This window comes from Pinus tabuliformis, chromosome J (genome assembly GCF_031772625.1).
Source record: "Pinus tabuliformis cultivar Carrire ecotype Pingquan chromosome J, CPIR1, whole genome shotgun sequence".
NCBI lineage: Eukaryota > Viridiplantae > Streptophyta > Pinopsida > Pinales > Pinaceae > Pinus > Pinus tabuliformis.
This window is the reverse complement of record NC_142295.1, coordinates 427718900-427732263: the sequence shown is the minus strand read 5'-3', so window position 1 is coordinate 427732263 and position 13364 is coordinate 427718900. Positions and strand designations below refer to the sequence as shown.

Sequence of the window (13364 nt, the reverse complement as noted above, 5' to 3'; positions counted from 1 at the left end):
ACCAAGCAGAAGAGAGAAAAACTCTTGATAGGTGCCCTCGGGAAAATCACTTTTTTAAGAATAGAAGAATGACAAAGGAGAGTTGCATATATATAAAGAACTCTAGAGGTTGGGTGCTTTTCTAAAGGGTGGTTATGAGACTACATGTATAAGGTTGGTTGTCAAAGATCGTACCACTCTTGCAATCTTTGTGAGACTAGGGGTTGTTCATTTGATGCTATTTTTACAAAAAGTTTCAAAATAGTACTTGTCAATACAAATTGAGGGCTTTGTTCCAAGATCATGATAACGCTCCTCAATATTGTTTTTACATAGTAGAAGATGTAATTGCGTTTTTAAATCCATTAGGAAAAGATTGGATTTGTTGTTGTGAAAGATAAAGTGCTTTTCATTATTAGACTTATCTGTTGAAAAGTGTAACTAGGTTCAGTCTTCATAATGACATCTGTAATTATGATTTTATGTAATTGATGAAAAGAAGAAAAATGAAATTATTGTAATGCTTGTCTCATGGGTTTCATGAGCAAGGAATTTTATTTTAGTGATGGCTCCCACTGTGAGCCTTTAGGATTTGTCATCTAGTCAATTTGAGTCTATGTCATGTATGAAGGACCCTTCTTGGGCATGTTACACTTTTGTATGAGTCATTAAATGTATAGGAAGGCCCTCCAAGACCAAGCAAAGTCTCCTCCTCAAGTCGGCTTCAAGAAGGATAATTATATCTCCATCAAATGACACGTCAGCCCAACTTGCAGTCATGTCGGCTTATTATGATGGCAAACAACTATAAATAGGGCAGCTTGGCCTTATTTCAGAGAGAATTTAGATCATCATAACTCTGAAGTAAAAGTTGCAAAGTGCAGTGAGGAAGTTTATTATCAAGCAGAGGAAGAGTATAATCCAAGATTATTTTCTGGTCTGTTTTTGGGTTGATATCCTCCACACATGTGAGGAAGCAAGAGATAAGTTGCAGCAGAAGAAGCTGAGAGGAATTGCACTGCTCTACGGTAGCCGAGAGGAAGGTCAAATCAAGAAGGGAGCCGAGTCAACCAATAAGGAAACCCTATCCAAAGCGAAGAAAATCAAGGCATAGGATTGCAGATTGGGTTTCTGAATTAGGATTGCAGACCTAATTCAATGAAGCCGAAGATTTAAAGCAGAAGGAGCTCGAAGTGGAAGAGGAGCCGAGAAAAGGGAAGGAGCAGAAGATTGACTGTCGTTGCCTAGGGATCTCATCAAGGGAACTTTTGCCTCGGTTTTGGACTGGCAAATAGGTCAAGGGTCTTGGTTTTGGTATTCGTCGCTTGGAATCTCTATAAGAAGAAGAATTTGTTCGGGTTTTCCTCTCAAGTAGGAGAGGTTTTGGCCCTAGATGATAGCCTATATTCTGTGTCTCTTGTCTCTTGTCTTTTTATGGTTTTTGCATTGGTAGTTGTTTGATGAAGAAGAACACTAATAATCTAAGTAAAAGAAGATCTGAATCTAAAGAAGTAAAAAGCACTCACGAGCTGTTACTAATAGAAGAGAAATCACTTAATTGCTATGTCCTAGATTTCTCAACATTATCTTTGTGGGATTTTTATGCAGGGCAATGTTTAGAGTTACGAAGGGTTTGTGGTAAAGAACATCCAAAGATGTAAAGGTTAACAATTTTGTTGTATAAGGCAACATTTGATAGAACATAGTCTGCCACACAACTATGTATTATATAATTAAAAATTAAAAATATATTGATATGGATCCTTGTTCTTTATTACTTGGTTTTAAAGTCTGCCTGATGCATAAGGTGAATACCAATCAGAGAGATTCTGACAACAGGCTATGAGATGGTGACTTGTGGATGTAGTGGGACTCTAAGGACTCTAGCAGGCTGGGAAAATACAGGGATTGGTGGTGAAAATTTGCAATTATTTATTTAACTCTCTTCTCTAACCCTGACTCTTGATAATGGTTTAATATCGTCAATTTTTTCATATAGCTATGCTGTCATATCCTTTTGCACAGACAGCTATATGGCTAGAATGATGGCCTGCATTGTATGTCTTTTAGATGGAAGAGTGCAACTGGTTATTAATTATTGGGAAAGACTCTGTCTCCAGCGCACAGCCCATTAGCTGATGATTCCACTGATAACAGGATTGATTCAGACATCAATAGTGAACTGAATCCACCATTAAAAGCAGGCAATATTTTTCACATGGGCTATTTATTTTTCAATTCTACTCAAACATATGCGATTTGGTATTATTGTTAAAGACGGATCTAGAGGCTTTTTTTTGTACGTATTGTATCTATGGGAACAAAGGTATGGTCATATCTGTCCAATATCCTATCAGGGATTGGCCATAAGGCCAAATTTGGTAACTATTGGTTGAGTCTGAGTCAACTCCAAGGGGCATTTTTGTAACTTTAATTTGACTATAATGTAAACTTAATATAAATATCCTTACACTTCAAAGCAATGATAGAAAGTTTGATCAAGGGCTCAAGGGAGGGCAGAGGTTTCTTATTGTTCTCACTTTATGAAGCTCAAATGTACTGCAATTAATGACATTTATACAAGTTAATTTCTCTCAACCCAGTTGATTGCAAGGGCAGGTTGTCTTTCATTGAACAGATTGGTTGTAATGGCGACATTTTGTGATGAGAAAGGTGGTTGTATATAGAGCATGGCTGAATATAACAGAACCTTGAAATGTTGGGAACACGTTCAGCAGACTAGTTGTCAGAAGTTGGTGCTTGCTTAATGTTAAAATGCAGCTGTGTACTAGAGCTCATTTTGACATGGTTGCAACTTGCAAGTGGAATTTGATGCTGGTCATTGAGCTGTTACTGGAGTGCATAAAGGATCACATTTTCCCAGTTTGTATGCATGGGGAAGTAAAATATATGATTGCAAAGTCTTAGAGCTTGGGGTATTTTTTTGAAGGATTCATGCAAGTTGATTAGTGAATTACAGCGACTGAGCCCTTCATCAATTAGAACTTGGTGGATTGGACCGCTAAACTGTCGCATGCAATAGAGTGGATAATGAAATGGAACCAACCTGTCTCTAAAAACACCTTGATCTATAACTCTTCCTTCATGGAAGGCACCATCATTGTATTCTCCCAGCTTACCATGGATGCAGGCTTTTCTTTGTAAAAGCATGCCACTTGAAGAATGAAAGAGTGGTGTGTGCAGTGGCAGCAGCCTTGTGGAGAACTGTTTCAGCAAGGAATGAACTCAAGATAAACTGTCTGCATTACACCGGTGGTGATGATGTGATTTAGTTTTTAGGGACCCTATTTTTACCAGTGAGGCGACACACACTGATTCTGTTGGGAACATTTTGTTTCACGAGTGTACTCTAAACACAATACACATAGGTATGTTAGTGACACATGTCCATTAATCAGCTTATGCCTCGTAATTATTACATAACCCTCATAATACATCATCCTTTTCATGTACATTGCTACATAACTTAAAGTAATGGCAATTTTAGGGCCTAACACCTCCATTGGTTATAGTCGAGGCAAGGTCTCTAATTTTTTTTGTACTGTTTGTTAGTTTTTGGACTATATGGTAGCATTAGACAGGTGTTCTAGAATCTAATATCGATTTATGTCTAAGAGGCTAAGGAATATAAGATCTCCTAAACCCATAAAATGTTTAGAGAGAAAACACCTAGAAACCACTCAATTAAATTAATTGATCAATAATTAAAAATGCCTAAGTCTAATTTGGGAAAATTGATTAATTAATGGAGGAGACCGACTTATGCTCTAGAGACTTCCATAAAATGCTTGGATCAAGTCTAAGATGATTTCAGCCATTGATCACTATTAGATCTTGGCCATTGAAACTCTAGCGAGAGATTATAAGAGCAGGACGATGGGATGGAGAAAGACACTAGAGGGTGTTGATTTGGGGTAGCACCAGATGTGCTCTAGCCATGAAAATTGGTGGAGAGGCTAAAGCACATGAGATCTCCAAGAACTAGAAATGGTTTGGGCAGATTCTAACCGGTTTGAGAGATTTTAAAATAATTAATATTTTTAATGGAGTTCCTAAGTCTAAACTTAGGAAAAATAAAATATTAATGGGTATTAATATAAAACTAGGTTAGAAAGTTCCCAAAGTCATGGATCAAGCCAAATCTAATTTTAGCCGTTGACTAGAGATTTAATCTCGGTTGTTGATGGACCAACGAGAAAAGTATAAGAGGAGGCTTGAAGGTCAATTGGAGAACACACTAGAGTGATCAGTCATTCTATTTTCTAGAGTGGGGTTTGCTAAGAGAGATAGAATCAATCATCAACAACGAGGGGCAATGAATACATAGCAGAGAGGCAGAGTTGTACTCGAGAGAGTGTAGCGCTAGGAAAGGTTGACGCAGAGGCAGCTGGGTGCTACGCAGAGGCAGCGAGGAGCTGCGCAGAGTCAGGAGAGTCCAACGTGTGTGACGTAGAGGGTCTAAGGGCTGACGCAGAAGCTCCAGGAGTTGCGCAAAGGCCAGCAGAGCTGACGCAGGGCCAAGAGGCAGCGCTGGGAGGATTTCGTGGGAAAGACTGGGTGCTGGTGAGCCGGGTAAGGTGACACAGTGCCTACCAGAGTGATGTAGAGCAGTGGAAGGTGCAATTGTTGCTGTGGGATCTTTCATCCGGTGATTGATCAACCGGAATATCTGTCTTCGAGGAGAGGTACTACTGCCGAGGGCATTCTCTGTTGGGTGAGCCATTTCAAGCACCCTGGGGTTATTCTGAAAATTGCATAATAATAAAACCCTCTGTATAGCTTCGTTGGTTTTCCCGCATTGGGTTTTTCCGTGGACATTGGTCCAAAAATAATGGTTTCACTTGTGTGCTTCTTTTCTTTTAGTTGATGATCTGTAAATGTTGATACTGTACTTGTGTTTATTTTCAGTATTTACATGGTAAATAACTTGTTAAGTAATTAAACAAGTAGGAAGAAATAAATCAGATAGTACATGAAGAATTTGTAATGGGTTAAACTTAGAAATTCCAACAGAGGGAGAGCGAGTTAGCTAAGGCAGATCGAGCTACCCAGTTGCATTGATTCTGCGAGGGAGAAGTTTGAGCCAGAGAAAGAGACCATCAGAGAGAGGGAACAATGGAGAATTTGAGACAGATTTCCAGAGGATCTCCAGCGCCAGATTGGCAAGAGGAAAGAGGCCGAATTATCTGCAGAAGAGGCTGCAAAAGCCAGTGCGAGCAGCCAGAAAACTTAGTGCGTGTTGTCGGAGAGATCATCCGGGAGGCAAAGCGAATTTTTCCAGAGAGGGAGGTTGGACAGCTCATTTGGAGCCAGCTAACAGGCAGTGCGTGTTATTTCTAGGCCAGCAGTGCACATTTCTGGATGAATGTGAGCAGGCCAGTGGAGGCCCAGTTGAATTGCAGAGGGAAAAATATCTCCCAGATATCTTTGCCAGTGTATTCTCCAGAGGATTGCCAATTAGGAATCCAGATTATTGTACTCCCCAAATTTGATGCATAATAATAAAATAAACCCTCATCTGCTGCACCAGTTTTTCCTTCAGGGTTTTTCCAGGGACTTTAATGTCCAAAATTATTGTGTCGATTTTTATGTGTGCACATCTATTTTTGAGTTCTTAATTTACTTCTGCACTATGTGGCACGAAACTTCTAAGAACCCAGCGTTTCGGGACGTAGCTGTAATCATCTATGAGAGTTAATATATACTTGGTTTTCCTTCTATGGGTTTTATTCCCTTTTTTATTGCAAGATAATGTGTTATTCACTTATCTCTCTCTCTCTCTCTCTATATATATATATATATATATATATATATATTATATGACGTTTCCATTCTTGGGAAGTGACGTTTCTAAACGTACCCGTTTCCGAAACTATGAAACGTTTCAGCACTTCATGCAACTTACCTTCTGCAGCATTTATTTTTATTGTGAAGAATTGTCGTGTTGTTAAGTTTTGTAGATGTTCTATGCTAAGAGCAATTTCACTTTTCTCACAGCAATCATACAAGTAGATAAGAAAAATGCAGATAGAACATATAAGCAGATCTTACAGAAGACAAATCAGAAACAAGAAAAATGTACACAGCAGTATTTGCAGCTTCTCCCCACAGAAACTTTGGAAGACCCTGGTCACATAGCATGGCACAGGCAGCTTCCACAATAGTCCTATTCTTGCGTTCAACAACACCATTCTGCTCAGGAGTATATGCAGTGGTAGTCTCCCTCTTAATGCCAGCTTCTCTGCTAAAGTCTTTGAACTCATTTGACACAAGATGTGGCGCGAGCCAGGGACAAACCCCACAACGTGTGGGGAAACCCTTGATCAATTCTTCTTTTATCTTCAAAGTTCAGCAGAGAAAGAGAGAGAGAGTACATTTACAACAGAAGTTAACACTTTGACTTGTCTAGATCTAAGCATAGATCAGCTTCTGTAACAATGAGATCAGTTGAAGACATTCTGTTTCAACTGATTCTCCAAGGTGACGGCTTCACCCAACATAGTGTTGGAGCTTGTACTCATGTTGCATCCGTCACTGTGCTACACCTAGTCACTGAGCTGCTCCCATCTGCTCCCATCATTATGCTGCTCCTTACTAATGTGCCCATCATGCTGCATCATGCTGTCTCTTTCATCATCATGCTGCTGCTATGCTACAACACCTTGTTGCTACATCATGCTGTTGTTATACTTATGTTGCTTCATTATACAGCCATATGTATATCAGCCTTAGCTGCTTGCTATGGCTTGCAGCCTAGCAAAGCAGCTAGGCTATAGTTCCAGATTCCTAGACCCAAGGTAGTAGCTTAGCCTTCTGACTTCTAATCTGATGATAGTTGCTCCTAAACATATCTCATCCAAGTTACTGTCATATACAGTCATCACTTTTATGCACTAAGGTCACTGTCATATCTGAGATTTCTGTCATGGATAAACTGTATCACATATCACTGTAACATATTTTGTCCTATAACCATATGTCTCTGCCATACGAACATTCATAACTGTAATGTGAGCCTAGCCATATTGAATACAATTCGAGTCCACTGTAGTGTAGTGTGATGCGATGCCAGAGATAGAGAAAATTCGAGCCACATAAATTTCGTGCCAGAGAGAATATAGTGACCTTGCTGCTGAGATTAGAACCTTAGATATATATGAATCATGAGCTTCCAAAATTGCATGTCTCAGAGATCATTAGTGTGTCACTGTAATTCAAATGCGTGCCTCAGATTATGCTACTGTAATTCAAATGCGTGCCTCAGATTATATCACTGTAATTCAAACGCGTACGTTTGTAATTCAAACGAAGTCTCGGATTATATCAGGGTGCCACTGTAATTCTAGCGTGCCACTGTAATACAAATGCGTGCTTCAGATTATATCAGCGAGTACACTTGGAGCGAGTGGAGAGTGAACCGCTGGCTACGATTGTGCGTGAACAGGTCTCCATTGATGCGGCTTCATTATTCCTCATCTGCGGCTACCCTTCCTTTACTGTATAACATATATATGTATAGAATGGCAGAGGAATGCGTGAACAGGTCTCCATATATAACTGCGGTTAACTATGTTTCCATATATAACTGCGGCTCACTGCGGCTTCATATATGACTGCGGCTCTTCATAGCTCCGATGCTTTTGATTGCGTATGCATTCTTCATTGACTGTGAGGGATCTCTGCGGCTGACTGTATCACTGCGGCTATCATGTTATGCATGCGGCTCTACCTGCGGTTCTTCCGTGCTTGTTATCACTGCGGCTACATGCTATACCTTACAACATATTAGTGAAGCTAGAGACAAAGTCGTGACTATATTGGATACAAAACCATGTATTTCAGTGTCAGGACTACTACGTCAAGGGATCGCATATGACTGAGCTGAGATCTGTTATGTTGAGACTATAATATGCCGAGGAAACCATATTCGAACAGAGATCCATACCAATACATTACGCAGAGGAATCATACTAGAATACAAGATTAGTCTCACATCTAATTACAGAGAATTGAACTGAGATTCAATATAATACATCACATAGAATTAGTGTCAATATCATTGCAGAGAATTAGGGCATGACTGAGCGTTTTGTACCAATGCGAGAGAATTATATATAGGGCTGTAGTTGCTACGTGAGAAATCTTGAGGCAAAGTGAGGAGAATATAGACCATGTGAGCTCTTATCCTGTAATGAATGCGAGCTAGAATTCTAAACCATCAAAGAGAAGAACTCGAACCCATCTGAAATCTCAGAACCATCCATTTCCTGCGTATACATAACTCCAGCATATGACTGCCAGAACCTCCTCTGCGTTATATATGTGTTTCCAGCGTATACATAACTCCTTGCACAGCGTATACATAACTCCAGCGTATGATTGCATAGCGTATGACTTCATGACTGCGTTCTCCCTTAGGGCATCATACTAGGCCGGCGTAATCTAGTGTGAATCTCCTTCTCCAAAACCCAAGACGTGGAGAGGAGATCACTTGAAGTGAGTTTGTCTTCACCTCAGCTCTGATACCATGTTAAGTTTTGTAGATGTTCTATGCTAAGAGCAATTTCACTTTTCTCATAGCAATCATACAAGTAGATAAGCAAAATGCAGATAGAACATATAAGCAGATCTTACAGAAGACAAATCAGAAACAAGAAAAATGTATGTGTTCGTTTCGGCGGTCAACAGGATGCTTCAACCAGCAAAGTCTCCTTTGGTCAGCCAGCCCAGCATGTGTCACAACAACCCTCCAACCAGTAGATGAGTCAACCCAAGTCAGTTGAGAGAGGAAGATGTGAGTTGTGTAGTGTTCAAATTCTCTCCAACTTTTCCTGTATATATATCCATCAATGAGGGTGTGTGACACATCTGTTGGGCATGTGAGCCTACATTACAAAACTGGCTGACCTTGCACATATAATTTATTAAGAATAATAAATTCAAAATATAAGTTCTGCTCATCGGATTAAGACTATTTTTATATGTGGATTTTACACCTCTCAGAAAGAGGAATCCAACAAAAATATTAGCCTCTTAATCTGAGCATCAGAACATGGAGTTTGGACCTAGTTGTCCAATTTTAACATGTGTGATTTATTTGCTAATTGTCGTAAACAATTAAATTACTAATCAGTTAGGAGAATAAATTCCAGGTGCTGCAATTTCAAGGAAATTTCACACTGTTTGTATTGTTTTTGCTATCTGCAAATTTTTAGCTTTGATGCAAGTAACGATAGAATGTTAGAAGCAAGGTTAGCCATCTCTATGTCATGAACTTGAAGATGTAGGCAGCATATTGTTGTAGTCCAGCTCTTGGTAGTGTAATAGATTATATTGGTGGTCATTAACACAAGCTTTGTATGAATGATGAAACCATGCCCACAGTATATGCAATCTTATAATTATAACAAGACATCGCTGTTCTAAAATTTGCAGAAACTGAATATATTGCTTGTTGCATGGTAGTTGTTAGTGTTTTGGGCTTACAATGAAAATTTGCTGGTGACTCATTCCTTGTACATCTAGCCACTGTGCACTTGAAAGGACTGTAAACTCGCAAATCTAGAGGAATTTGCTACATAATTCTGCTTTGCTTCCTTCTACAGTAGATTGGTGGTTGTATTTATATACCTGAGCGGTGAGTATTGGTTGCTTGGAATTGCACATGGGCAGCATAATATGCAAATAATTGTGATTTCGTAATCAATAAATTGAACTGCTGGTTTTCAAACTGGCTTTTAATCCTGAGTTCTGGATTCACTATTTTAATCTAGGATTTTGTTATCTATTGCTTGTACATGCTTTATAGCATGCTTGTATAAATGCCCTTGTTCAACATACTTGTGTTTTTCTGTACAACTGTTTGTTTTTGTATTAATGCTTTTGCTTTACTGTTTTTCTTCATAACTGTTGTGTTTGTATTCATGCTTTGCTCCTTTTTCTTCGAAACTATTTGTGTTTGTAACTTTGTATTCATGCTTTTGCTTCAACATGAAGTCTTTTGCACAGTATTCTAATTTTTATATGTTACGTGATAATGTTGAAAATGGCTTCTGTTTAATGCAGGTATTAAGGAGGATGATGGTGGCATAAATACACCTTTCATGTGGATGAGAGATGATAGTGGGGATCGGAGTGTTCAGGCTTTGAATTTCCAAGGAATGGGTATGAATCATTGGATGCAACAGAGATTTGATTCCAGTTTGCTAGGGATGCAACCAGATGTATACCAAGCAATGGCTGCTGCAGCCTTACAGGAAATGAGAAGTGTTGATCCATCCAAACAGCTCTTGCAGTTTCAACAGCAGCATCATTTGCAACCTCAACAGTTTCAATGTAGGTCGAGTCCACAGTTACAGAGGCATATTTTTCAGCAACAACAGGCCCCACAACAAAATATTCTTCAGCAGCAAGCTCAGAACTTACAGGAACAATCCCCACAAAATCATCTTCTTCAGCATCAGTTACAGCAAAACTCATCTCAGCATCATCTTTTACAGCAACAACTGCAGCATTGTTTTAGTGATCAGCAGCAACCATTGTCTGAGCAACAACAATGCCAACAACCATTTCAAGTTCCAAATGTTGGTGGTGCCTTGTCCCAAATCCCTTCATCTCAATCTCAGCCAGCAATAACATTGCCATCATCCATGTGTCCAAAACCATTATTTGCAGATTCGAATGGAAATCTTTCTTCGGCTATGACGATTCCAACTATATCTACCCTTCAAAATATATTAGGCTCTTCGTCTGGAGGAGAAAATTCCAACTATTTGAACTTGCCCAGCACTAGCTCTGTAGTCCATCAGCCTGTGGGAATGTTAACAGGACATGGTATTCCCCGTGATTGCCAAATTTCCTCTACTTCATGGGTTCAAAAGCTTTTATCAAATAATTTGGTCCCCTGTCATCCAGGTGGACAAATTGAACATCTTCCTTCAGGAGGTCAATGTGTTGTACCCCAAACAGAATCCCTTGGCCAGTCTAATATTCCATCATCATCCATGCCAATGTCATTACCTCAATTTGCATCAAGAGAATGCCCTCCGGAGCAGGAAGGAATTCACTCCGATTCTCAGAGCCACCTTCTTTTTGGTGTCAACATAGATTCCTCGTCTTTGATTGTTCCCAATACAGTATCGAACATGAGAAGTATTGGCAGCAGTACTGATGCAGTCATGCAATTTGGTGTTTCTAATTATTTGAATGCACCTCCTTGTGCTTCCGGTTCCAATATTTCATTGAATTCAGACATCAGTGCTTCTGCATGTTTAGATGAAAGTGGACTTTTACCACCCACTGAAAATTTGGGACAGATGAATGCACCTACAAGAACCTTCATAAAGGCTAGTCTTCTGCTTTCGCATCTTCCTCTTGCTTCTTGTAGTTTTCATTTTGGGGGAATGAACTGTGAACAAGTTTTGCTGTTGTCACAGGTTTATAAGCAAGGGTCAGTCGGGAGATCGCTAGATATCTCACGCTTCAGCAGTTATCCAGAGCTGCGCAGTGAACTTGCCCGCATGTTTGGCCTAGAAGTAGGCCAGCTTGAGGACCCTCTAAGATCAGGCTGGCAGCTTGTATTTGTCGACAAGGAGAAGGATGCCCTTCTCCTTGGGGATGATCCTTGGGAGTATGTTTATGTCTACTGTGTTTATGAAAGTTAGATATATATGTTCATTGAGTTCAGTTAATTTTTACCTAAATTGTAGTGTTCCTGTTTGTACTTTGGTAGATAATTGACATGTTTTGTTCTCTTCTCTGATTAATCTGTCAATGTAGGCTTATTATTATGTTCTGATTTAAGTTTGTCCTTTCAGGGAGTTCGTTAATAATGTCTGGTTTATTAAAATACTCTCTCCTCCAGAGGTGCAGCAAATGACTCAGGAAGGTTTGGAACTATTGAGCTCATTTCCAACACAACGGCAAGCAAGCAGTAGTTCAGAGGATTATGTCACTAGGCAGGACTCTCGTAATTTAAGTTCTGCAATTACATCTGTTGGATCGCTGGATTACTAGGTATCATGCGCCCACTGTGTAATATAATTATAAGGTACACACTTGTTCAGTTTGTGCCTTGGTAAGAACTGACACAAGTATTTTCTAATATTGCATACTCTGGGCCCCTGGGGTATTGAGTATTAATCACTGTATCATAAAACCAGTTTGCCTTTATGATTCTATAGGGGATGCTACAGTGTGTTTGATTACTTGTTAACAATTCGGTGTGATTAAACAACTAATATGCTTTCCCCAGTGGTGTGTTCTGCAATGTACCTGATTTTCATACCAGGATGCTCTAAGTACATATATATCAGCTTTCACTCCGATGCAAAAGGGTTGATACCTTTACTTTTCTTGTACCGATTGAAGCATTTTGTTATATTTCTTTGTTGGAAGATGATTGCTATATATATTAATATTATTTTGAATAGTCACTGTTACCTAGATTTGTCTTTCAAAAGACTAATATCCAGCTACGGTGCAATGGCTTTGTTCATTTTTGGTGAAGTCTTGTGGAAGTTAGATGCATTTTAAATGAAAGTAACTCGTACGTGATGCTAATATTCATTATATAATCCTTCGATTATGGCAAAGAATTTACCATGTAGACCAGGGTCACGGAGTTAGAAGTGTCAGGTCATATAATCCTTTGATTATGGCAAAGAATTCACCATGTAGACCAGGGTCACGGAGTTAGAAGTGTCGGGTAATCTACAATTTTCAGTTCATTGAGATTTCTTTCTCAACACGTATAGTGATCTAATGTATACCAATATATGTGGGTTCTGGGTTTGTTAATATTCTACTAAGATGAAAGCGTATTGCAGCATGCCAACGTTGGATGTATCTTTAGAATACTCTATTTATGGTGCTTTTTTATGTTGATTATCCATGTTGATAACACGTGGCCTCTGTTATGAGTTAGTTATCTTTCAACAATAGACCTAGTGCCTAATTGTTTATAGTTTTGCTCTGCAAGAATAGAAATTTTGACATCGAATGTGATGCTTGATTTTAGAGGAACAGAATCTAAATTCAATGAAGTCAAATAACAGCCGAGCCTATTTTATCGTATACCCATGCAGACGGTTAATTGGATTACCTGGAGCTTGGGAAGGGTGTTCTTGTTCTGCGAAATTCAAACTTTTATAGAAAACCTTAATAAAAGGATTTATTGTTTAGTTTCACTCTTCATATTTTGTGTGTTCATAAGTGGAGAATTGTTACAATGGTGGATCGTCTGATTTTGTGTCAGTTCAATCACTGTGTAAAGACATGTAGAAGACTACAGTTCCTCGATACAGATCATTTGATTTTTTCATAGATTTGTTATAATTAAATAAAATTGGATGTTCACTTGTTTG

The 13364-nt window shown here is 39.1% G+C and overlaps 1 protein-coding gene across 1 annotated transcript in view; it reads left to right on the top strand.

The window, feature by feature from the left end:
• ARF6 (auxin response factor 6) overlaps window positions 1-12446 on the top strand; it is a 143178-nt gene extending 130732 nt beyond the window's left edge. The window contains exons 12-14 of the mRNA XM_089377851.1: window positions 10066-11345; window positions 11436-11629; window positions 11817-12446. Coding sequence (XP_089233977.1) covers window positions 10066-11345; window positions 11436-11629; window positions 11817-12015 — 1673 coding nt within the window. The 3' untranslated portion in view covers window positions 12016-12446. The remainder of the gene's footprint in view (window positions 1-10065; window positions 11346-11435; window positions 11630-11816) is intronic.
• The last annotated feature ends 918 nt before the right edge of the window (window positions 12447-13364 follow it).